The following is a 26,949-nucleotide window of genomic DNA, read 5'->3' as shown; positions in this document are numbered from 1 at the left end:
AGAGAAAGTTATTGCGGAGGGGTCTCCACCTCCCACTGAGTACGGGACAGGAGTCAATAATACACAACAACACACCAACCAGAAGAAAACCAAAGCCCTTTCCCAATTCCCAGTTTGTGCATCCCTGATTCCTCTCCTTGATTCCTCTCCTCGCATCTTAGTCCCGCCCACAGGAGAGCCGAGCTGAGGAGTCGAGGAAGAGCCTCGAGGAGAGAGGAGTCAAGGCAACAGGCGTTTAACAAAAACGAGACATCTCTGCCTCAGAGCCGCTGTCACTCCCCGATGTGAGCCGAGTGCAGATTTGAGTCTTGCATGCGCAGATTTAAACAGTTTACAGCTTACACGTCATACTGAAATTTGTAAAATCCATGAAATTATTAACTTTTCTCATTACAAACAATAACGGAAGATGGGAATGATTTCAAAAACCTTGCAGCTATCTATGATTGTTTAATTGCTAACGTTAGCTAAAAATGCCATTTAACTGACAGCCTTTGTTGTGTCTGATGCTAACTTGTAGCCAGCAGTGAACCAACTTTGTTAAGTAGGTCCATTTTTATTGTACTGACATTACAGAAGTCTCTCGTTAGCATCTTGTATGCTACTTGTCGCAAAGTGGCGCTTGCACGACTCAAATCTGCACTGGACTCACATCGGGGAGTGACACTGTTATTAAAAGCCACGTCAATTAAATATGACGCGCAGCACAACTGTATCAGCTGTGTATTGTTTTGTCAACCGCTGCATTTAATGATCTCTGTCAGAAGAGCAGAACAATGTTCATGAAAACTTCTATATGTTTACTTTGAGTTCAATCCACAACGTGGAAAAATGTGTTATTAATGTACGGGGGGTTGTACAATTTTATTTGTTTGTTTGTATTCACACACACACACACACACACACACACACACACACACACACACACACACACACACACACACACACACACACACACACACACACACACACACACACACACACACACACACACACACACACCACACACCACACACACACACACACGAGCTGGCCAATATATCAATATTACATTGATATCGTGATATGAGACTAGATATCATCTTAGATTTTGGATATCGTAATTTCCAAATATGGCATAAGTGTTGTCTTTTCCTGGTTTTAAAGGCTGAAATACAGTAAAGTTCTAGCTGTTCTATTATTTGCCTTTACCCACATAGTTATTATATCTACACTACATTACTGATGATTTTTTTTTTTAAATTCTTATTGTGTAAATATTTTGTGAAAGCACCAATAGTCAATACTACAGTATCGTTGCCGTGTTGATATCGAGGTATTTGGTCAAAAATATAAGGATATTTGATTTTCACCATATCAACTAGCCCAACACACACACACACACACACACACACACACACACACACACACACACACACACACACATATTTATAATTATAATAATAATGATAATAATAATAATAATAATAATAATAATAATAATAAAATAAATAATAATAATAATATAGCTATAGCCTATTTTAGTACCCTACCAATGTTGGTATGAAAAGAACTATACAAATATAAAGGCTAGGCCTATATTACATACACACAAACGCACTCTATTATTATTTGTGGATCAGCTCTTTATCAGGATCCGCCTGTAAGCTTATCATCTTCCACCTTCCATCCACCTGATTTGATTATTTCCTTCGATTTAGAAAGGCTCCGTTGCTTTTTAAAGGATGCAGGCTACTGGATTGATTTAACCTGATGAGTGTTTTCTACAACGATTTAGGTTACTTTAATGATTCGAGATGCTGCTTGTCAACGTTTCAATATGCGCAGAAATGTCACTGCAGCGGATATGCCTAGTGTCGGATATTTAAGCAGCAAAAATAGCTGTAGTCATAAACTGGACAGAGGAAACAGAAGTAGACCTTTAGATGCTGAAATAATCCTAATAATAAAGTTGCTGCTGTTTCTCGAGCGTCTCTCAGACGCTCTTACAAATGAAGCTGTCTGTCCGACAGCAGCTCTGGCATGTTTAAATTTTAGAGAAAGTTAATAATATTGTCCTCGTCGATTGTGTATTATTTAACCCAACCGCTATTAATCAGAACGTTATTTTTGAGTGAGCTGACCGGTCCAAACTGTAACGTTAGATTAACCACAGAGCCGCAGATAGTATCTTTCTCTCTCTCTCCTTTTCTTTATCTCTCTTTCCCCTTCTCTCTCTCTCTCTCTCTCTGTCTCTCTCCTCCATTCATTCTGTAAGGTCGTCTGCGAGGATACATCAGTGTATCCTCGATTATAACACCTCCGAGGGGCCTCGTCGATGCTTGATCCGCTCTCCTTGATGTGCATTTAGAGAATCAGGACGTCCTTCATCATGGAGCGCTGAGAATGATTTCCGGGTCACAAGCCGGAGGATTGAGGAGGTACAAATTTGGGAATTGGGGAAAGCCTCTAGTTTTGGGTAATGAGTGTTTATGTTTATGGATCTGTGTGTTTGTGTCTTCTCACCAGCTGAACGTAGGCTACTTTATAGTCAGGCTGCTTAACCTTCTGGTTTAGATGGTTCCTCTTCTTGTTGGAGCCTGAGAAACAGAACAGCAGTTGTTGGTAAATAGGAATGACTAAAACATGAGCAAATTCTGGTTGTGAGACAACAGATAGTGGGAGATAGTGACGATGGTGACATTTATGATTATCGGAGTAGAGTTGGGCAATATGACAATATACCGTGAGGACAAATGAAATTTGTCAACTAGTAGAGACTGGCTTACTGCTTCTACTGAGGTAGTTGCCCTGTAAGAACTCTAGTTGTATTGGGTCTCGGTAGGCAATGTTACAAATGAGTGAGCAGGACTGCTTCAGTGTTTTTGCATCAATGTAATTAAGTACATTGATTGGAAAGGTATTAGATTTACTGACATTCACAATTTTTATAATGACTAGTACAGTGGCAGTTCAAAATATGGCTGTTTGAGGCACCCAGGTAGCTCAGTTGGTAGAGCAGACGCCCTTATACAGTATAGAGGTTTACTCCTCAACTCAACAGGCCCGGGTTTGACTCCAACCTGCGGCCCTTTGCTGCATGTCCTTCCCCCTCTCTCTCCCCTTCCATGTCTTCATAAAGGCCCAAAAAGGCCCCAAAAAATATTTTAAAAGAATATATTCTATATATGCCTGTTTGGAACGAACTGTTGCTTAGCCTGAGGTATTGCTGCTACTAGCATTCTCTAGAACCAAATTTTATGCCAAAATGACTTAGAGGAAACCACTTAAAGGTGATGTAAGCAATGTCACACGTGTTTTAGCCTAGAACATCTGTTGTCACATACAGCAAACATCTCCTCACTATCTGCTGGCTGCATGTCCCCAGAACACACTGGAAAAAACATCTCCTCACTATCTGCTAGCTGCCTGTCCCCTGAACACACTGTAAAAAACCTCTCCTCATTATATGCTAGCTGCCTGTCCCCTGAACACACTGTAAAAAACATCTCCTCACTATCTGCTAGCTGCCTGTCCCCTGAGCACACTTTAAAAAACATCTCTTCACTATCTGCTAGCTGCCGGTCCCCAGAATACGCTGTAAAAAACATCTCCTCACTTTCAGCTAGCTACCTGTCCCCTGAACACACTGTAAAAAAACATCTCCTCACTATCTGCTAGCTGCCTGTCCCCTGAACACACTGTAAAAAACATCTCCTCACTATATGCTAGCTGCCTGTCCCCAGAACACACTGTAAAAAACATCTCCTCACTATCTGCTGGTCTCCTGAACACACTGTAAAAAACATCTCCTCACTATCTGCCTGTCCCCTGAACACACTGTAAAAAACATCTCCTCACTATATGCTAGCTGCCTGTCCCCTGAGCACACTTTAAAAAACATCTCTTCACTATCTGCTAGCTGCCGGTCCCCAGAATACGCTGTAAAAAACATCTCCTCACTATCTGCTAGCTGCATGTCCCCTGAACACACTGTAAAAAACATCTCCTCACTATCTGCTGGTCCCCTGAACACACTGTAAAAAACATCTCCTCACTATCTGCCTGTCCCCTGAACACACTGTAAAAAACATCTCCTCACTCTCTGCTAGCTGCCTCTCCCCAGAACACACTGTAAAAAACATCTCCTCACTATCTGCCTGTCCCCTGAACACACTGTAAAAAAACGCGGTCACTGCGCATACCTGCACCACAAAGCACACACACGCCTCATGGACTCATGACAGCATTACCCATCCAACTCGTTATGAGACACAATCAGCAAATATCTGAGTACAGAGACAAACTCCCATTCAGCCGGCTCCAGAATGTGAGACAGCAGCAATTATCACATCATGTTCCATTCTTATCTGAAGCACAGATAATTGACTATGTTTTTGTTTATTTCCCTGTAGAACAGAGAATATTTGTGCGTGTACGTGTGGTAGTGCAGAGCTGGATTTTGTTGACGGATGAGCGGCAGGTTAACCTCTTCCCCAGCTGGAGAAGATGATGACATCATCCTCTCTCCTGTCAGACCTCTCCAAGTCTGGAAGACAGGGGACCTCTGGGATCTGCTGAGTGCGAGTGCGTGTGTGTGTGTGTGTGTGTGTGTGTGTGTGTGTGTGTGTGTGTGTGTGTGTGTGTGTGTGTGTGTGTGTGTGGTGTGTGTGTTGTAATTTTACTTAACGTGCAGGAACTTCACAGGTACCTCAATCTTTACATTACAACGAAAACTCTAGTATTAATGATGGATAATGAGCACAACGTCGATCGTTTCATCTCTGCCTTAGAACTCTTATCTCATTGAGACCCTGGTGGTCAAGTCAACAGGCCCTCTGAGTAACTGCCATTGCCATGGGAACGGTTTATGACATGAAAAACAAGGGAAACATTCCGCTGTAATGAGTAATTTGTGTGTCTGTGTGTGTGTGTGTGTGTTTCGTATGTGTAGCTAGTAATCACTAGCCAGGCAGCCCACTGCTCAGGGAAATCCCTGAACAGGGTTGTAAAACACCCCCCTTCGTGCACCCCTGGCTAACTCGAGGCCCCTGTGTGGGTGGGAGACAGAGGTAACGAAGAGTGTGTGTCTCTGTGTGTGTTGCACCCCTTGAAAAGGTAAAAAGTGTTTCTCTGAATTCACATAGCCCCTTCCTAACACATACAGACATACAGACAGCGCTTTCATGCAACACTCGCAAACGCAAGCACAATTTCTCCCTCTTTGAGATTGCGGTTTGGCAGCCAGCTATCACGTTACAAATCCCAGGCCGGAGGGGTAACCATGGCAACTCCTTCCAAAATACCCCTGCCGCCCATGGAAGAAAGAAAGGGTCGTTTGCGCCCCTCACTCTCCTCTCCCTTTTGCCTTCTTTATGCTGCCAATGGAGTGGAACTCCTGACGCAGACATGGATACGTTCTCTGACGCACCTCGGGATCACAGGGGGCCCCGAGCCGCCCTTTCTTCTCTGTCCCCCCACAGTTCACTGCTTTCCTTCCATCCACCCTCCCGAGGGGCTTTCCCTTTCCCCTTGCTTTTAATGACACAACCCTAATAAACAGCATTAATGGGTTCTCCGAACTGTAGGCTAGGCTAAGCTAGACGCCTCTCTCCTCCCTCCTTCTTCTTCCCAGTCTCTCCTCCGGAGGTAGAGGGGGCTCCTGGTGGCCCTTCAGGCATAACACAGAGGGAGCTTCTCTTCTTAGCATGTCCATCAGCATCTCTCCAACTTGTAGCCACCCATTGTCCTCTATTCTGTTCTTCCATAAACTTGCAAACTCCTAAACTTGTACGGAGCCCCCAAATCAGTCCATGCACACTTAAGCAGATTTAATAAGTTAATTAATTAAGTAAAGTATAACTTATCATCCTCGATAAGGGGGCCAGAGGGGGACTTTGGGGTTGGTATGTATGTGAAGGGGATGATGCACTTGGGGCCCTGAAGCTGCAAGTTTGTAAGTGTGTGGAGGGAACGTGGGGTGCCCTGGGACAGCTGGGGACAGCTGGAGGCTGGAATGCTGCAGCACCAGATTGTCAGATAAGCAGCTGTGTGTGTAAGGGGGAAGGAGAGCCAGGCACGCTAACCACTAACGCAACCTAGCCGCTGGAAAACACTCCCGCTGCTGCGTGTCAATGGGAAGACCGTCGACATTGCGAGCTAAAACTGCTAATCACGCTGACCACCACTTAGAGTCTCCAAAACAAAATGAATTTTACTTTGTGCTTCCTAAAAAACAGAAATCAGCCTTCTGTGAATTCCATGGACCAGAACTAAAATAGGGGGACTTCCGGTACGGCGTTGAGCTCATCAGTCGCATCTATTTTGCTCCGCTTCAAACTTGAATTTAATCTTGTGAAATTTTACCTTCAATCGTTAAGTGCCCATCAGCTTCCTTTACGTACACAGCCGACCAAGAAAAGTCACTCCAAAAAACCGACTCAATAACTGTCAAGCTGCATACTAAATGTGATTCATATCGCGCTTTTTCGCTTTTGAACTCAGACACTAAGATACTTTCTAAGGCTACGTTCAGACTGCAGGCAAAAGTGACCCAAATCCTATTTCTTACTCATTGATTTATCTCGCTGGGACGAGCGTGAAGAGGCCTAGTATTGGTCGTAGCTTAGAGAGACGTCTTCTTGCCTATCAATGGAAAGAATAACATATATGGTTAAGGATGGACAAGGTCCTTTTAAAACAGGTTTGGGGGTCGTTCTTGGATTTTTGGAACACAATGATGTGGATGATATACTGGGAAATGAGGGGAATTCTACGGAATTTAGTATTTTTTTTATGAAAGAGATGTCTATACTGGCTTGGGATACGCTTTGATTTGTTACATATTCCAAACATAAAATGGATCAGACCACAGTCAAGAGTAATGTTGTTTCTATTAAATCTTTATAATTTGTGTTTTTAATTCATTTAGTTATCTTTATTTATTTTATATAAAGGTTGTTTGTGTATTTCTACTTTTTTCTGTTGCTGTGGTTGCTGCTAGTTGTTTGGTTTTTGGTACTATTGATTTTTAGGCTGTCTACATTTTTGTATGTCTCAATAAAAAGCCAGAACTTATTGCAAATTTTATATAAAATTGAACTGTAAGTAAATACAATAATAATGACACAATTGTATTTTGGGGAAATTATGAGTTTTTGCAATAATGGAATTATGCTTCAAGAGTAAACTGATGCTTTGACACTTTCTTCTGCTGTGAAACGTTTCCTTTGCTGGAATCCACTAGAACATAAATTCGAGTAGCCACAGCTATTTAAAACTCTTTACAGTCATCTTTCATGCCTACAGATAGTGAATGTTTCATACTTTAATATGCACATTTCAATTAGAACTGGATTCTACAGATGTACAGTACATTTATAATATTGGGCTGTAGTGAGTTGTCTTGTATATCACTGTATAAAATAGTTTAATATGAAATCCAACACAATATGACTTACATGTAAATTGGATTATTTAATGCAGGAAATTAAAGTTCTTTTTTGATCAAGTTATCAAATTAACTATTTATATACTTTACAGTATTTGCAGAGGCAGAGTTAAAACAAGTTAAAGCTTAGCATGCTAGGACTGTGTGTGTGTGTGTGTGTGTGTGTGTGTGTGTGTGTGTGTGTGTGTGTGTGTGTGTGTGTGTGTGTGTGTGTGTGTGTGTGTGTGTGTGTGTGTGTGTTGTGCACCATTTGCTTGACTTACCCACAGCAGCTGCAGTACTGCTTTAGGATTTTAATTTGGATGAAATGCTTGTGCGAAGCAGTGAAGACACTCACCAAACTGTATCCTGGTGCGGACTGCTCCTACTGGGACGTTATAGATCTTCTCCAGGTAGTTCTTCAAATCACACTTGGTCATTCTGTCCAGAACCGACAGAGACGAGAAAAACACACAAAGGCGGGGGGGGGGGGGACAGGGGTCAAACAAGGCATCCAGCATCAGTGTTGTTCAGTGTAAACTCTGCTGTTATATCAGCTACTGTAACTGACAGGTCAGTCTACCCTTCTTATTCAGTTTTTATTCTCTGGATCTTAAAGTGGAGGGAAGAGAAATGTGAGTGTCAGTGTTCATCCAATTAGCTGTCTGCATGTATTGATCGTGCACGGTGAAACCCTAGACAGGAAGTGGGCCTGGCACCAACTGATCCGGTGGGCCAGCACAGCTAAAGCTAGCCCACTGGGCAACATTTCAACGGATTGCTCCGACCAGAGGAAGAAAGGCTTTTAACTGCTAATCAATCTGGCCAATTGGATTAGCATGGTAGAGAGCACTTCCCAAATGCGTCTGACAAAGTGCTTAATAGCAACGCTGTGGTCTAACATGAGTGCCTCGGATATGGCGTTTTCTATCACCTCATATTTATTTAACAGGATAATGTAATATCCACTATTCTTCACAGCAATCAGCACAATACCATGAGCTGCTGTAACAATATTTGGTGAGGCAAACTTTTGCATGAGAAAATCCCATCGTGAACACAAAGACTCTTTGTACCTAAGAATGATGTAATATATGTTTCCATGCTGTACAAACAATTGCCTTTTCCATTATAATACACTACATTTTGGCCACAACAGTGATGGAGACCTAGAACACTTCTACTTGACCTGCTAAGTTGTGTTTATCAAGAGAGGTAAGCTTACATTTACGATACTTGTAACTCTTTCCACATTTGATTCCACCATTACAGAAGCAGGATGGTTTGATGTGGTGACTGTTGAGTAGGGTAGGGGTTTTATACCAAACATCAACTTCAGACAACTGCCTTTGAGAGACGTGAGAACTAAGCACTCACTGAGCTCTCCCTCTCAGACCCAGTTCTGGTCCAGGACCACTGGCGGTGTCGGGGTGAAGGAGTTTCTCTATCACTGTGTGAAGAAAGGCATAAACAAATTTGTCAAGGACCCTTTAAGTCCATTTGTCTCCCTTTACCCAGTCAAAAGGAGAGAAATGTGTTTCTGATGTGGCATACAGATGTGCCTTTCTGCTCTATTTCCACACACCCCTCCCTTTAACCCTCATCTCAGTGTGTGTGCTGGAGGGCAGTGAAGCAGACCGGACTGACCGGGAGTACTTGATATCAAGAGAGGAAGAAAGAGAGAGTGATAGCGATGAGAGACATGTTTTCCTAGAAAGCAGAGGCGGGGAACTGGAAGAGAGGGAAGTGGCTCGGGGACTGCGAGGTCTCCTATGGATCATTAGCAGAAGGAACACTGATCCTGATTAATGGGGAAAATCTAAATGCTACCGCTTTAAGCACTCAAATTATCCAGTCACCACAAGCAGACATAGCATATATGAAACATGCGCAAGCCCGGTCATGTCTGTTACCATGCACAAGATGCCTGTGCATGTACAAATATGATAAATGAACGGGATTAGCTGTGACACAAAGATAAAACAATTGGAAAAAGAAAACCGAGAACACATAAAACTCATGAATGGTCATATATCAATATCAGCAATCAATGTCAGCAATAATCGAAATGGAAAAAGTAACAAACCCAAAAGAATGTGTACATATAGTAGATACCTATTAATTTATATATTAAGATACACACACACATCAACATTGAACACTAGATTTACATGGGTTATATGAGATAGCTGACCTGAGTCAATACATTTCAGCTAAAACTGGAATCCAGTCTGAGATAAAGCCTTAGGCTGAAAGCCGAGGAGATGTCAAGTTAAGCGTGTACATAAACAAGGCTAAACTTAGACAAAGGGTGTGGTGTCTCCAATGGCGATGCAGGCAGCATCTGATCATCATCCCAGTATAAACACCCATCTGACTCCACAAGCTAACCTTTCACACCTCTGCCTCACAGAAAGAATGAAAAACCTGCCTCCGGCAACTGCCAGGGCTAAAGGCATCGTTCCTCGGCAACTGGTATATATTTATACGCAAACACGCATGCTTGAAGATTCCTCGCCCAAGATGATGAAAGAAGTCCAAACACACAACCCAGAAGGGCATCAGATGACGCCGATGATGGATTAGGTTCAATTATGGTCCGTTGTTGCAGAGCAGGTTTAAAGCAAGCACACTGGTGTCATTGTCAGAAAACAATTCAAAAGGTTATATTGTTCTGCATTGTTCACCGAGAGGCTCAAAGAAGAGATCTAAGACCTAAATCTGATATCAATTAGTGCTAAAAGAAACAGGTCTCTGAAGGGATGGAGGCACAGATGAAACAGGGTAACATTGATGTCTTTGTTTTGCCCCGCTTCAACATCGTCGTTTGTGTGTAAGAATATAACAGATTCGTCAATCTGCTGATTAACCCCCACACCTCCGTGAGCTGCTCTAAAATGTAATTCGTCCTCTGCAATGAATATTGATGCTCCTGTAGATTTCCTTTTCCTAACACACACTGAGCCAAGGAGACTGAAAGTATCAGTTCCAGTAGTTTAAGGCGGTCCATTTACAAATGTGCCCTGAAAGCATATATGAGAAATAGGTGAAAGGGCACAGTTGGAAAAGTGCAAGACAGGACAGAGGCAGCTTTGACAGTCTTTGACAATAAGGACAGTGAATGTATTCTGAAAGCTCAGAGATTACTGCATGCTACTTGTCCATTGATGTGCTAGTGCTAACAGAGCATCTGCCAGGTGAATGGGGGGGGCCTCTCCTGTACATAAAGGATGCCCTGTACAGCCACCCACTCACAATGATCTTTAACACAAATAATACCCAATACTGACTAAAGCACTATCAGATCTGGATTGTTTTGGTTAAATAATATTTGTAGAGGCTGAGATATGGGCTGAAATACATGCCACCAGAAACTGAATTTGAATCATTAGGGCCCGAGTGCCGACAGTGGCGAGGGACCTATTGAAACTAAAGGAATTATTCCTTCTTTCTTTCTTTCTGCAAATAAATTATCTTTTTTAGGGGTTTAACATACTCAAAAACTCACCAGAATTGTCAGTTGCATCAAGTCTGTTGAAAATGTACATATTTTAAGGGGTTGGGAATTGGCGCACAAAAATGGCTCGCTAGTGCCCCCTACAAAATAAAAAATAAAATTGGGCCCCTGCAGTACATTTAACGTAGACTAACGGAACGTGGTACATATACTGTATGTACCATGTCAAGACCATAGAGAGTTAAAGAAATCCACCGACAGATCCCGTTGTTCTGGACTGAGACCAGTGAAGGATATTAAATGCTCTTTTCTGGACTCCAACTGAGCTTGAAGACGTAGATGTGACGTGGGCAATCTGTCTGAAAGTCGTAAGTCTTCTGGTAGCTGTGCAAGAGAAATCTCAATCATTCCCAATCAGCAGAGATGGAGAGGTAGGTATATGTTAGGAGAAAACATAGGCACAAGCTAATTACTGCTAACTAACATGCTAGTTAACATTAACATAGGCACAGGCTAATTACTTCTAACAAACATGCTAGTTAACATCAGTAATTAAACTTACAGATAATGTAAATTGACACTGCAAGCTTCTCCTGACAATACGGTGATTTGTCGCTTAATTGTGACACAATCGTTAGCTATTTTTACAAAAACATCTGCTACGGAGCCATAACGTGAGATACAAGGTAATGGAGCCTTTTATACATTGTTGTGTTTCTTTAGAAATAAATAATGGGCAAATAGAGTCTTTAGGCGCTTCAGATGTAAAGTTATTCGCTGTCAAAGTGACATAAAAATGAATGGCGGTCAATGGAATGCTAACAATGGTGGGTGAGTGCTTCGTAGCATTAAAATAGCGCCATAGGAGCTACGCTTAGACAGGAGAGGCTTACCCCCTTGGTCAAGACGTACAAAAAAATGCTCACTGGAGCCAGACTCTAAACCCAACAGGAATTCCGCAATTTTGAATTGAAAGTTCGAAATTTGTGTGATTTTGGCCCTTTCCATATGTCATACTTTAACAAACTCCTCCTAGAGATTTCATCCGATCAACTTCAAATTTGGTCTGTGCCATCTAACTAAGTGCTTGGTGTAAGATTTAAGATTTAAGTTGTAACTTATGCCTATGTTAGAACAATTTCAGCTGGTGCAACCCTCAAAATGTTAGTAACGCATAAACTCCGACCTAAGTAACAATTTATGTTACAACTTACGCTTAGCTGGTGCAACCCAGTGAGGGCTGTAAACCCTGTCTCTTTTCAAAACCCAATTATTATTATTTTTTTTACTTTTCAATGATTTCATTTGATGTTTTATGACATTTTAGTTGGTTTTACTCTGTTTTATTAAGCGTTTAGGTTTCGGCTTTTGGTTCATCTTATTCTCTTTGTGTTTTAAATGAGTGCATTTTTTTATTATAAATCATTGTTACTGAGTTGTGAAAGGTGCTTCAATTTATAAAAAATAAAAAAAACTATCCAAAACTACCCAAATTTTCAACAAAAATAGCAAAGCCTGGTTCAATGTTTTACTCTAAACACATGAGGCATCAGATATCTTGTGTTTGGCAACTTGATTAAATGTATGTATGTATGTATGTATGTATGTATGTATGTATATGTGTATATTCACGAACACTTTGGCGCTATTGCTGTACCCAGTGTATTGCTGCCATCTGCAGGTTTGACCCAAAATGACCTATAACTTAGCAATACCGATGTAGACCCTCTTATTAGGTCAACAACAAACAGTTTGTTTAGAGGTAGGAACGTGACTAACTGAATACATGTTATGTGAAAAGTATAAATCTGGTAGTTCGGCTTCATCTTCAGGCAGGATTAGTGGTCATCGTGCTGAGTCATTTTTCAAAAATAGTGTGTGTACTCCACTGTGTAAACCGAATGTCTTGCCACACTCCTTGTAAATGAGTAATCGCTAGAACAACATTTGATCCAAAGAATGGGGGCATTGCTGTTGTCATCTTGTTTTAGAATGAATATCGCTTTGTGTAGGGTGATTCAGTGACCTTCGTGCTTCTTGTGGCTACCATGAATCCTCTTCAGAAAGGTTGCTTGTTTTAGCAGCTTGACTTAGCAAACCACTGGAAATCATTTAAAGTGGTTCCTTGTTTGATAGAAACTGGGCTGTTTCTACCTTTTGGCGTTTTATGGGGCCTTTTTTTTGGCAGGTCAACTTTAAGTATTACAAGGGAATGGAAAAGAAGAGGATGCAGCCACACGTAGAGGTGATGCAGAGTTGCAGGTGACAGCTTGGTGCAGTTTGGAGGAATCTCAATCCTTCAACACTTCATCATCAACTATATGGCCCTCTTTAATTCTGTATGTAAGTTGCCTTATGTTGCTTTGAAAAAATCTTTTATAAAAAGGGTGATGGTCATTTAAGGCTGACACTGCTCTTGTATCAGCTAATACAGCTAAATTATGAAATGGTATAAGTGAAAAATAGCATGATGACATAAATGCCAAATAGCAAGAGTAACAGAGTACAAAGAGTACACTACTGGCTGTAAGACAGAACCATTCCTCAAAAACAAACTGAATTGTCCTTCTGAGATGGTAACGTTGTGTATAAGCCTCTCAAACTTTATTTTATGCATAACCTGTATTAACACACCATACAGTAAACATCCAATGTACACCAAATAGTCCATAAACACACATCTGCACACACACAACATCAAAGTGCATTGTGTCAGAGCAGCTTAGTGGTGAGAATGAAACAGGAGAGTGGTTTTCTACGCAGATGAAAGGCAAAAGAAAGCCACTCCTCATTGTCAGCCTGCCCCATTGTCAAGTTTGGGTCGAGATATGCAACTCACTACTTCCCATCTACAGAGACAATACAAGCACAAAAAGTTGCTCAACACTAAGTATCAAGATCATAATAGCAGACTTTGTTTAGAGGGAAAGCCATTGAGGAACCTGAGACTTGGGGAGAGAAGAGACAGTTGAGAAGTTGAGAGAATAAGAGCAGCATGTGAAGGAATATATTTATTGTTCGGGTTTTGGTCCGACAATAGAACAAAAATAGATCAAAGAACAGGTCTCCGGGAGTCACTAAACTCCCTACAGAGAGACGGGTCAGTAAAGACTTGATAGTTAGTTACGCCCCTTTACTGGCTTGCTACCTGACTTCCTCTGACATAAATAGAGGTTAATTAGTGTGAAAAAAGAACCCAATTTCCAACTTGAGCCATGTGTTTATGAAGTGGAACGAGTGAACAGAAACAGATTGATTGCCATGGCGATCCTAATATTGTCGGATCCAACAGGTACGGAACACTTGTCGGAGTGGAAGGACAATGTCTGATTACAGTGAGAAACCGCAGAATGGTCTGGTTTCATAGTTATAAAACTGCATAGTAGCATGAAATGTGAGTGAGTGGTAGACAGAACACAACGTTCAGCGTTCTTTTCTTTGTCAAAGAACTCTGTGTGTGTGTGTGTGTGTGTGTGTGTGTGTGTGTGTGTGTGTGTGTGTGTGTGTGTGTGTGTGTGTGTGTGTGTGTGTGTGTGTGTGTGTGTGTGTGTGTGTGTGTGTGTGTGTGTGCGCGTGTCAGCGCTGGCCACTGGCCATGCCAGGTGAGGCACAAGAGGTGTGTGGGTGGGTGTAAACCCCGAAATTTGATGACCTTCCTTCATGACTGGAGAGGAAATTTAAAAAAAGAAAAAAAAGCACAAAAGGTTGAAGAATAACCAAAAAGACAAACAAATATGTCCCTCCAGCAGGTACAAAGTGAATTATGAAAGAACGCAGCCCAGGTGTCTCAAACAAAAAGTGCCAAAGGAGGATTGGTTTTGGACGCGTTGTAAAGCCTTTAAGAAAAGCACAATAAACAGCAGAGGCCAGGGTGGGACAGGGAAAGACATGCGCAGATGGTAGCAAGTGAGTGATACTGAAAAAAAGCAACAACAAAAAAGCAAGAGAGAACAAGACAGATAACCGTAGATATTTGGCTCCCAGGTGTCAATGAGAAAAAGGTCACCTTGTGTTATTGTCCCGAGAACGCCACAATAACCATTTCTCATTAACAGCTGTTTGGCACTACAACTTACCCACGCCAACACCGCCTACCCTTGAGAGTCATAACTACCACAGCTTTCACTGCCGTAGTGACTCAGACTCATCAATAACCCGGGAGTGGGAGTGATATTGGTTTGTGTCACTTTCTCTCCATGTGTGTCCATTTAATAAATTGGGTGTATAAAAAGTAAAATATAATGGCGTATCAAGCGCACACTGAGGCCCCAGCAGCATATCAATCAGCCGCGCACCTCTCCCAGGCATCAAAGACTGCAAGGAAAAAAACTCTTTCACAACCTTATAAAACATACGCCCTGCACTTACCCACTTTTGTGCGTATATACACACATATAAGACAGAATGACTAACTCACACTGACAAGCGATCACACAGACACTCACTCACACAATTGCATAAGCACCCTAGGAGTTTGGCAGAGAAGAGGCAAGAATCGGAGTGGGAGGCCAGGCACCTGGATGAACAGATTATGTCTAAACCCCACCAGAGACACATAGATGATCTGCCTTAAACTTCAATTTTTCTCCCCAGTGTGGGCTCTGGCCCGCTCATTGCCTGAGGAGCACTGCTAACCTCAGTGACCTTTCTCGCAGACGTAGTCAGAATCAGCTCAACACTACCAAGTGCTGACTGGTAAGGACCTCCTGTTGCGTTTTATGACGGAATATGTGTTGTCCAAACCCACCAAATTGACTAGTCATAAGACAAGAAACAACACATATTCAGTATGCGCGTAGCAAAGGAGCGCTTGTGTGCAAAATTAAGAGGCAGTCAATTGAACACGAGTTTTGGAGGTTTGGAGGTGTGGAATGATCAAGAACATTTCACCTTGGATATTAATATTGTTTGCTCAGGATGACTAATGTTTGACGTCTCGCTGTCTACAACATGGCCTGAATCTCCACTGCAGAACCAAGTACAAGCACCTTTGAACTCACCTCCCACCCAACTGCCAATGTCAGCCTGTCACAAGTCATCATTGCAACTGAGCTCATTAAAGACAGCTATAACGGGCGCCCGGATAGCTCAGTAGGTAGAGGGGCGCCCATATATAGAGGTTGACTCCACGGCGCAGTGGGCCCGGGTTCGACTCTGACCCATTGCCGCATGTCCTCGCATGCCCTTTCATTTTTTTCAGCTGTCTCGTCAATAAAGGCCTAAAAGTACCTAAAAAAAATCTTTAAAAAAAAAAATCTGACGTGGTAAGAGCTGTCTATTCTGTTGAGGACTGAGCCACCGATTTTTGTTCTTGAGGCTGTCACGCCACCTGGTGGCCATGATGCCCAACGCCACCTGCATTATACTATTCCAGCAAGACTGCTACAGTGTCAGTAAACTCAATTAATGGCAGCTCAAAACATAAAACATATGTTCATTATATAATAGTTCTGAGTGACACTTAACTGCTACTGTAGTTTAACAAACTCAATAGCCTCAAATACATTTGATTTCAAATAAATTAACAGATGTTGTAGTGTCATAATAGGGGCTGAGCTTGCATACCAACTCAGCATACCAACTCTACTATGTTGCTCGGAGGCTGAGCAGCCTGTAATTTAAGAAGACAAATATGTGCAAGGGAGCCGTTTAGCATTTTAGTTGATAAAGTTCAAATTCATGTTTTCAAACCATGAGCCGTGATTGTGAGCAGTTGCAGCTTCAGAGGAGTAAATGTAAAAAAAAAAAAAAAGCTAAATTCCTCGTATGTGTCCTCATACCTGGCAAATAAAGCTGATTCTGTTTCGAATGTACTGTAGTATGTATTGTTTGGCTTTATGAAGACTGGAGAAAGATAAATATAAAATTGTATTAGATGAAATGCATCAGATCAAGTTTGACTTTTGCAATAATACGTAACAATGGACATTATCAAGATAGTAAGAAATGTGTTCTAAGTTTGGTCTGATCAGTTAAAGAAAAAGTGAAGAAACGCTTCTTAAAACAACATATTTAATGGAAAGCACTGCCAACTATGAACCTTCATCACTATCACCAATCACCAGCTCTCCATTGCCATTCCTGATAGTAATCCTCTTGATTGAGATAGCAAAGTATGGGATTACAGTAGAAAACTGAGCAGATGTTTTTCCTTTAATGTACCTCTACCCAATGACAGGAAAGATCAAAAACTTACTCCATTGGGATGCGAAACTGGACAGTGTCAGGAGGCTGCTCTTTTCCCGGCCTCACCAAAGTCAGGAACCAGTTGGGTCTGAAGATCCTCAGCTGAGGGTTTCCCAGCTGGTACAGAGGGTATCTGAGGGCAGAGGCAGACTCTTATCATCTAGTATCACTGCCAGACATATAGCAATATTTCCTATAAACACACTAACAACTGGGAACATATTAGAGCTGTGGTAATTATATAGTATTGTGCGGTGTAATTTTAGGTTCATTAGCTGTAGCCGACTGTTGTCAAAAGTTGATTAAAGCAGAGATTTTAAAAAAAAGAAAGAAAAGCTCAAAAGAGGGCTGTGTAAGGAAAACACACAGGATGGGATCACTGTTGGTGGTTTGCCACCCAAATCACACAAACCACACGCTGTGCCTTTAGGGCTGGGACGTCAATGTCATCGATTACGTAAATGCGTCGGCACAAATAATTTGCGTCGACGCATAGAAAAAATCTACAAAAATAACATGGCTGCATCCAGCAACTGCTGGGAGGAGGCCTTGGGGAAGACCCAGAACTAGGTGGAGAGATTCTATCTCCAACCTGACCTAGGCAACGCCTCGGGATCCCCCAGTTGGAGCTAGTTGGGGGCTCGGGAAAGGGAAGTTTGGGGTTACCGGATAAGCGGATGAAGATGGATGGATGGATGGATGGCATCCAGCAACAGCGCAAGAATGGATTCCTCGCCACAACACGTTAAGAAAAAGGCTAGCACACAGTCTTCTAAAGTATGGGAGTATTTTACTCTTAATGCCAACAATAAGGTGGTGGTTTGTAGTCTTTGTAAAATGATCTCTGAGTCAGGAGAACAGTAGCTAAACACGATAAGTCCTGCTCACCTATGCCTCTCCAGCTTCTCCCGTAGCTTACCCGTATACAGTACGTCCTGCACTGCGTCTCCCCCATCTGTAGCACTGTCTTTGATTATTGCACAACCAGGCTAGATTGATTCAGAGTCCTTTATAACATCAGTTATAACAGACCACGTATTAAAAAATTGGTTTAAATCAGGCTCGGGCTCATAATTCCCTTAGAAAGGAGAGAGAAAAATTGCACTTTTTTTTTACTGTTTTTTTTTTTTGTTTAAGTTTATTTGTGTATTCCTCCTGAAAGTGACTTGAAATGTTAATTTGTTTTATTGATTGATTTGTGAGTGATCACATACCCTTCACCATACATAGAGATAGGCATGGGGAACTTTCCATAAAATAATCTCTCAATGCAAATCCAACCAGCTATTAAGCTAACTGAAATAACACTACACCAATCTCTATGTATGGTGAAGGGTATGTGATGATATGGGGGGGGGGGGTTATTTAATTCCAAAGGCCAAGGGAACTTCATCAGGATGCATTGTATCCTGATCTATGAAATAACTGGCCTTTAAAAAATAAAAATGTGCCTGCCTCTAGGGGAATTTATAGGGGTGTGTATACTTATGCCCCCTGTATTTTAAGGAAGAAAATTTATTTATTTACAATACGTTATTCATTCACAATGAAAAAATGTCCTTAAAAGGTTGGATTTCCCTACATTTTTTGAATTAAAGCATTAGGATCAATTTCCAAAAGATGTTTTTTTTTTCTCTTTTTACTCAACTTTAGCATGGGTGTGTAAACGTATGCCAGCCACTGTAAATACGACCTCTAGATGAATACAATATTATCAAAACAGATAATCTGTGGAAAATCAAATGATGTTGAAGTCAAACATGACTAACTGACTTACAATGAGATTATTGCCCCGATGCTGCATGTAAGTATTTTACAGTCTATGGTATAGAAACAGATGAGATACACTATTATCTAAATACCTTATTTTATAATAGTATTTAGATAACAGTGTATCTCATCTGTTTCTCATCTGTGTCATGGTAACCCGTATAGTTACAGTAACCTGTAACGTTACGACTCTAGCCGCATGTTTACGGCGTTTGTTTTTAGCCTAGCTGGCTAATGCTAGCTCACGTTCTCGCTACGTTGCGTTAACACAGTGAGCGCATACATAACGAACGAAAGCGCACAGACAATGTGTAAAACTAAATAAAACACCGTGTGCGAAAAGCTGCATTCATTCATACACCACAACCCAGCTAGCTAGAAGGCTGGGGCATGCTAACGTTAGCTGGCTATGCTAGTTTACCAAACTGCCAGAAATGCGGAATAAGAAAGATTTAATCTCTTTTTGGGGCGTCCTTTCACGCATTTACGCATATAAACTAGGATTAAAGACTCGACACTTACAATAGTCTTGTTACTGGCATCACTGGAACGGTTTTTGACACATAAAGATATCAGGTAGTTTTTTTTGTAGTCTTTTCAAGGTTGTCAAATGCTACACATGCGTGGATGCACTTCCGGGGAACCCTCGCACAGCGCATGCGCATTAAACATGGTACATGCCCTTGATGAAAACGTCATAGGTCTGCAGCGTGGATGTCTCATGGATGTATTGGGAAGTTATGTCACTCTCTTAAACTTGATAGACCATTTTTCTGTATATGTCTAAATGTGAAATCTACGGTGGCCCTGAGGGGCAAAACACAACGGCAAATCAGAAAACACAACGGCAAATCAGAAAACACAACGGCAAATCAGAAACACAACGGCAAATCAGAAACACAACGGCAAATCAGAAACACAACGGCAAATCAGAGAAAACACAACGGCAAATCAGAAAACACAACACAAAAAGAGAAAACACAACGGCAAATCAGAAAACACAACACAAAAAGAGAAAACACAACACAAAAAGAGAAAACACAACGGCGTTAACCAAAACGGAAAAGGTAGGTACCCTCGGGCGACAGGAATCGTCGCTGATTGGACAAAAGAACCGGTCCGTCCTTTGGAACCGGCCCGAGGGTACCTACCTTTTCCGTTTTGGTTAATGTCGTTGTGTTTTCTCTTTTTGTGTTGTGTTTTCTCTTTTGCGGTTGTGTTTTCTCTTTTTGTGTTGTGTTTTCTCTTTTGCGGTTGTGTTTTCTGATTTGCCGTTGTGTTTTGCACCTCAGGGCCACCGTAGAAATCTTATCTCTACACTCTACATGGTTGTGATGATTGTGTAATTGGAAATATCCCAGTTAAATATTGCGTTAAGTATCTTAACGCAATATTATCTCTATTTATAACTAGAAATGTTATTAGACTAGACAACATCTTAATTTTTCAAGTACACCAAAGACTTTTTTTTTAAACATCTGGCTTCAAAGGGTTTAGTCTATTTTAGGCAGAGTTCTCCTCTCTAAAGTACGGGGCCTATCTCAGTTTGTATATCGTTATCTTTATTTCTGAATGATTCAACAGCCACTAATGTTAATTGAATTCTTCTGGAATTTATCTGGATTAATTAGTCCCGTAAGCTAGAGAAAAATATATTATCCAGTAGGAAAGCAGAAGGAGGTCTTGAAGTCCTAGATTTCAGTGACACTGTGAACCCCTTAAGAGTTCATTGGTTAAAAAGATGTCTTAAAAATCCTGAGTCAATTTGGTATTTTCTCCCAAATTTCATTTTCATTTTCGATGAGAATGCAGCAGAGGGAGACCTTGTCTCAATCAAACCCTTTGCCCTGGCGTCTGGCACTACAATGTGCCTGCGGGGGGGGGGGGGGGGGGGGGGGGCAGGAGTGATTAAAGGCCCCTTAGTGGAACATGAGTCCCTGGCTCAACCTGTTCAGACCTGGCAGGAAATGGACCATACTGACAGCCAAGTTTCCATCAGTTAAGATGCCATGGTGTGGGTGTGTGTGTGTGTGTGTGTGTGTGTGTGTGTGTGTGTGTGTGTGTGTGTGTGTGTGGTGTGTGTGTGGTGTGTGTGTGTGTGTGTGTGTGTGGACGGTGCTAGAGGACAGTTAGGCATTGATTATTGTGCAGTTTTAATGTGTTCCAGTTGGCACAGGTATTTATTGAGTGTTTTGCCTCAAGAAAAAGAAATATTCACATATTTCATATTTACTTGTTTGTTGCTCATTACTTACCATCAGTGGCTCATCTGACAGCAGATATGAGATTCACAATGATGGTGAGGTGGAAGGCAGGGAAGGATTCTTTCAAAACTACCGTATTGTGTACTTGCATATTACGCAGTGAAACATTAGATTGTTCAATAAATGTTTAATTAATTATTAAGTTAAAATTGAATTCCATTAACTTCAACATGATTCAACATACATTGAGAATGATTATTAGTGTACAGGCCATAATGGTCAAGCTGTTCCAGTAATATTGTATTTTTATGTATGGCATTAGAGTAGTGGTTTGTGACTTGATGGTTGCTGGTTCAAATCCCCAGATTAGCCCAAAATAGCCTTTCCTATTCTTTGAAAAGTTTGGTCCCTGCAGCATGTGAATACACATATTTCTACCTGTGATCGTGTGACAAATAGTAACATAAAGAGTAGTGCATGCTCAGTCAGTTTACACAAATACAGCACTGATAAATTAACTTGACTATGTAAAAAAAATGCACTTGATACATTTTTTATACAACACCCCAGTCTCCTATGGGCCTTTTTAAAACATCAATACATCAATAGATACATTAGCAAAAAGCCAAATATGATTTAGGTGTGTGTCTGTGTGTCTATGTGTGTGTGTGTGTGTGTGTGTGTGTGTGTGTGTGTGTGTGTGTGTGGTGTGTGTGTGTGTGTGTGTGTGTGTGTGTGTGTGTGTGTGTGTGTGTGAAATGCGAGTAAGGTTGATTTCCACGTTCTTATGACCCTTACCTTGGCCCCGGACCTGGAGCATGCTGTGGGTAGCATTAGCTGCACTCATTACCCAATATTTAGCAAGGCTGCAGCCAGTGCAGACCAGACCAGGTCTAAGTGGAGTGACGGGGGCCAGCAACGTGAACCGGTACAACCTTCAGCCAAGAGTCCGATCTCACACTGTTATCCAACTCTGCCATTTATAGATGTGATTCAAGCCTGTTTGTCAATGCACACAGTTGGGCTCTTTAATGGAAAATAAAAGTTGACTACATTATCTAATTTCAATGATTTCCATAAGAATAAAAACCAGATTAAAATTGAACTTTTATTGCTTTTCAAATGACCGGGACACAAGCCTGTGAGAGTTCTGCTGCTCTCATTACTTTAAAATTTGCTCTTTGTGCAAATTATATTTTTTTCTTCTCTTATGGTTCAGTTTTGCAGAAGTCATATTCTGGTTAATGGCTTGGCCACTTAACTGCCTGACATTTATGGTTACAGTACTCAGTGTGTGACACGCAACATTCAAACACGCACACATACACAAAGCCTATCCCACACAAATGTTTATGCACGCACACACATAACTTAGACCGATACTTATACATGTAAGGTAATGTTGAGTTCCTTTAACAATCAATTCACTTTTATTTGAATACCCTCAGTGCACTTCCAACTAAGTGAGACTTACCTCACACCTCTTTTGTGTGTGTGTGTGTGTGTGTGTGTGTGTGTATGTGTGCATGCATGTGTGCCTGTGTGTGTGTGCGAGAGAGGGAGACTTAGAGAGAGAATTGGAATGAAAGTTCAGGTCTGGGGCAGTGGAAAGTTGCTGTTTGTGTCACTGTACAAAAAGGGAGAAAGTGAGGGAGGAGGAGGGAGAGCTCCAGCAGCAGAGGTGGATGGACGGAAACTGTTGGGTCTAGAGCGAGATTGTCCCGCCTAAAGCGGGCGCTGGGGCTGCATGGAAACTTTTTCCCCTCCGACTCCCAGGCAGCCGGAGGAAAAGTTCTCGGTATTGAATATCCTAGGGAAGAAAAAATGAAAACAGTAAATTGAAGATCCAGACGTGAAGATGGAAAAGTTTGTCAGATGAAGTGAAGAGTTTGGCATGTAAGGGGAAGTGTTACCGTCTGAAGCCACTTCATCCTTCCATGAGAAATAATGATGCCTTTAGTCATTATATATAGTATATAATAGTATATAATGCTTTATGTGCAAAACACCTAATCCAAAGATTTTATGAGCATCAACAGTCGAACAATAGAGCTACAGAGAAATGAATGAAGAGCAGGTACAGGAATTTAATGAGAGTCCAAATCCGATTCAACAGTGGCCTGTTAGCGTTAGCAGTCACAGGCCGGGCTCATACAGTAGGCTTGGGCTAGTGTGTTATGTGTGTTATGTACCACAGTCAGGGATTACGGCAGTACTGTGTTGGCGGAGCCAATTATAATTTTTGGCAGGAGTTGTTTATAAAACTCATTAATGTTGACAATCTGTAGCAGATGCTTCATCAATGTCCTAGGAAGACCTAAGTGGCTTGTTATCAACCATGGGTCACTGAATAAGTCAGTCAAAAGTTAGTTAGAGTACTAACATACTTCGACCCTTATGACAGGGCTCTATGAACGCTAGGCCAACGCTTTAATCCAGACTGATATATCTCAACAACTATTGCATGGATTGGCATGAATTTTGGTACATTGCTTCTGCCTAGCGCATAAATCTGAGTGACTCTGGTGATCCTATGATTTTTCATCTAGCACCTCCAGTCAACATCTATTAGATGGATTGGAAAACAATATTAGACATGCATTATTCCCAGATAATGGATACTACTGACTAAGGTGCTCCCCTGACTTTTCATTTAGCACCATCATCTGGTCAAAATTTAAATATGTCCAATTCTATGGGTATGATAAAATACCGGCAAAATTAAAAGTATTCCTATTAGATGATTCTATACTTTTATGTTAAGTGCTCATCACCAAATATATGCATGCTAATACACTGAACTAATAAATTAAGACGTTTTTTGAAATGATCGCAACTCAGAACTTTCTCTAGCCTGGATGAAGTCGTCCACTTGACACACAAACCCATTAGTCACTCCACCCGAACCTAATTAAACCCATGCCCCTTTGCCATCAACACTAACGGTGTGGTCAGAGGCAGTGGCCAGTTCAGGTCAGATTCCTCTGTTTTTTCATGTCCCATGTTCACACTCTCAGAGAGAGCGGGTGCATGCCACGCAGCAGTCCTCTGCCTATTAATAGCCGCGAGGGATGTAGTCGGGGGGAAATCTGGATGGCGTGTAAATTTAGACCCTCCCCCCTGGATGTTCCATTGATTTCACAAGCCTGACCTCTGACCCAGGAGCATGGCTGCCACAAGGCCCATGTTGAACTTGAATTCAGGGGTCTGAATGCAAGCCTGCACACACAAACACATGCAAACAGTTATCCATCCACAGCACATGTACATGCACAAAAATGACTTATAAGATACAACATAGGAAACAGCTTAAGGCAATGAGCTGTGCAAATACGTCACTAATGATCACATGACACACTAACCAACTGTGAAGCTTCTTTGTCTTTCATTCTCAAACTAATTGGTGTGCAGATAGAAGCACCATCTGTTTGCTGCAAAAAGCGAAGTCACAATAGACACGTCTGTCTTGTTTTATCCTGAAAGTTTGTTACTAAGTCACCACAAAGTCACACATGATCCTGTATGGATTTCCACAGATATTAAAATTAACTGCCTTGTGCTCACGCAGGTTCCCACAGCCTTATCCACTGTCTCTGTCCTCTGAGTTGGGGGCTGACACGCATAAACAGGGACAGGGGCAACTGATCTTCAAGGTATGTCAACCGACACTCTTCAGATAACTTGTGCACAGCAGCACCACGGAAGAGACCTTAACCTACAAACATAACAACACTGTTCAAGCCACGATTCCTTTTGGTCTGATAAAGTTGTTGTTGGATACTAATAGAGCCACAGTAAGAACTGTGTATAGGGACACTGGATTAAAATGAGACAACATGATCTGTATAAAGTTTAGGTTTCAGAAAGTTATGACAAAGCATATGCTTCTGTGAAAGCTAAGAGTCAATCATTGCTTGTACATTCACATACATTGACGTTGAAAAAGCACATATATTGTCAAACAGTAGTCCATCTTTAAAGAAGAATTCCGGCCATTTTTTACGTTGACCTTGATCGTCCTGAATATGTGTGTACTTCCGATTGAGAAAAAAAAAACAACCCGAATCAGTGCAGGCAACACGGAGTAGCTGCAGCTACGTGTACAAGCTTCCACTGAGCTAAAACAGCAGTTGTCGGGGCAAGTTTTAGAGAGCCTTTGTGCCTCTTAACAGACATAAAATGCAATTAAAACGTCTGTAGAACATGAACAGGCCCCTTAAGTGACAACAATATTAATATCAATATCAATAACATGCGTTTTCAGCTCAGACATTGTTTAAGTTCACTTACCCTGGTCCCTGTCTCGATCCTGCCGGTAGCTGGTAGCTTGTAGCTAGTAGCTGCTAGTTCCTAGCTGCTAGCTCGTAGCTGCCGTCCGGTGAGTGTGTTCAGCCAGGCTTCTGTGATAATCATCCCGACAACAATCCACAGAGCGGCGGTGGTGTGGCTATGTCCTCCAGAGGACAGGTCATGGCTTCGCAATGAAAATTTGAAGTTTATTAGTTAGCAGCTAGGGGCTAGCTGCTACAAGCTAGCAGCTCCCGGCAGGATCGAGACAGGGACTAGGGTAGGTGAATTTTAACAATGTCTGAGTTAAAAACGCATCTTGTTGTCACGTAAGGGCCCTGTTCGTGTTGCACAGCCATTTTAATTGCATTTCATGTCTGTTAAGAGGCACAAAGGCTCTCTAAAATGGCCATTTTAGGGGGGGGGGGGGTTCAATCAAAAGTACTCGCATATTTATGACAATCAAGATTAATGTAAAAAATGGCGGGGATTCTCCTTGAATGTTAACATTATAACTCCAGACACGATGGATGATGATAGTCCAAATGCCACCTTTCGACCAATCAGATCCCCCCCAGCTACCCTTGAGGAACTCATAAACAACATTCCTGCCCTCAAATGTCTTCTGCACTCCACATGAGCTACAGAGGACAATAAACTTCACACAATCTATAATAGGAGGATGGCCCTAACGTGGGACATGTTTTGCTTTTCGGACTTCTGTAGTATTTTACGATGTGAAGCCAACACATTAAATCCACACCCGATACTATTTTGAAACCCTCAGGGGGTGTCCTAATCAAATCAAAAGCAGATAACACATTCATAAAAGAAATCATACAGATATCAGTGCCAAACTGTCTGAGAAAATGTGCAGCTTCCTAATGTTGGACAGTCATTTACCTAATGTGGGACACTGTAAAGTCTACGTCAAAAGGCCTAAACCATGCACTGTCACGTGTGAATGATAGTAAAACTGCCTCAATAAGTAATTCTGTATTGTGTTCTCAAAGTGACCATTACATTTCACCCTGTTCTGGAGATTAGACTTGGTACGTTCCATGCCCTAGCCAGCAGTCTCATGTTGGGGACCCCTCCATTCTCAATGACCTGCCTGTACTCCTCCTTTCATCCTGTCCTGCTTCCACTGATCTCATTTCCTTGTCTTATCCTTTGCGTACCTCTCTCTCTGTGTCTGACGATGTCTCTTTGTCTTTCACGTCATTGGCATTGTGATCTGAAACCCAATAATAAAGTATTTTAAAACTGCAAAAGATCACTAAATAACAATTACTGTAGTTTTAGGTTGTAGTGTCCCAAATTAAGCTAATCAAAATCAATTAAAATCAAATATAGAGTTTAAATATACACCATGCTGTACTATTTTTTAATCAACAATTATTTCATGAACACATTAAGGTAAAAAGTAGCATGATTATTTTGATAATGATAAATTTATAATCTTAACACCTGTTTGGTCAAAACTGTCAGTCATTGACCTTCTGGTAGCTTTCACATCATGTACTTCCTGTTTGATGATTGCCCCGTCCTAATTTATGACTGGACAGTTCAAAGGTCATGCGATTTTGATCACATGACACGACAGCTTTGCTTTCCCATACCTTCCACTGACATTT

At 41.5% G+C, this 26,949-nt stretch overlaps 1 protein-coding gene across 1 annotated transcript in view; it reads right to left on the bottom strand.

Moving 5' to 3' along the window:
* Window positions 1-19,476, bottom strand: part of mrpl23 (mitochondrial ribosomal protein L23) — a 43,292-nt gene extending 23,816 nt beyond the window's left edge. Inside the window, exons 1-4 of the mRNA XM_032524389.1 lie at window positions 19,344-19,476; window positions 17,062-17,184; window positions 7,767-7,849; window positions 2,506-2,579 (exon numbers count right to left, since the gene is read on the bottom strand). Of these exons, the coding sequence (XP_032380280.1) occupies window positions 2,506-2,579; window positions 7,767-7,849; window positions 17,062-17,184; window positions 19,344-19,363 (300 nt within the window). The 5' untranslated portion in view covers window positions 19,364-19,476. The remainder of the gene's footprint in view (window positions 1-2,505; window positions 2,580-7,766; window positions 7,850-17,061; window positions 17,185-19,343) is intronic.
* Window positions 19,477-26,949: the final 7,473 nt, after the last annotated feature.

This window comes from Etheostoma spectabile, chromosome 8, assembly GCF_008692095.1.
Source record: "Etheostoma spectabile isolate EspeVRDwgs_2016 chromosome 8, UIUC_Espe_1.0, whole genome shotgun sequence".
Lineage (NCBI taxonomy): Eukaryota > Metazoa > Chordata > Actinopteri > Perciformes > Percidae > Etheostoma > Etheostoma spectabile.
Note: the sequence above shows the minus strand (reverse complement) of the source record. Positions and strands in the feature narration are given on the sequence as shown.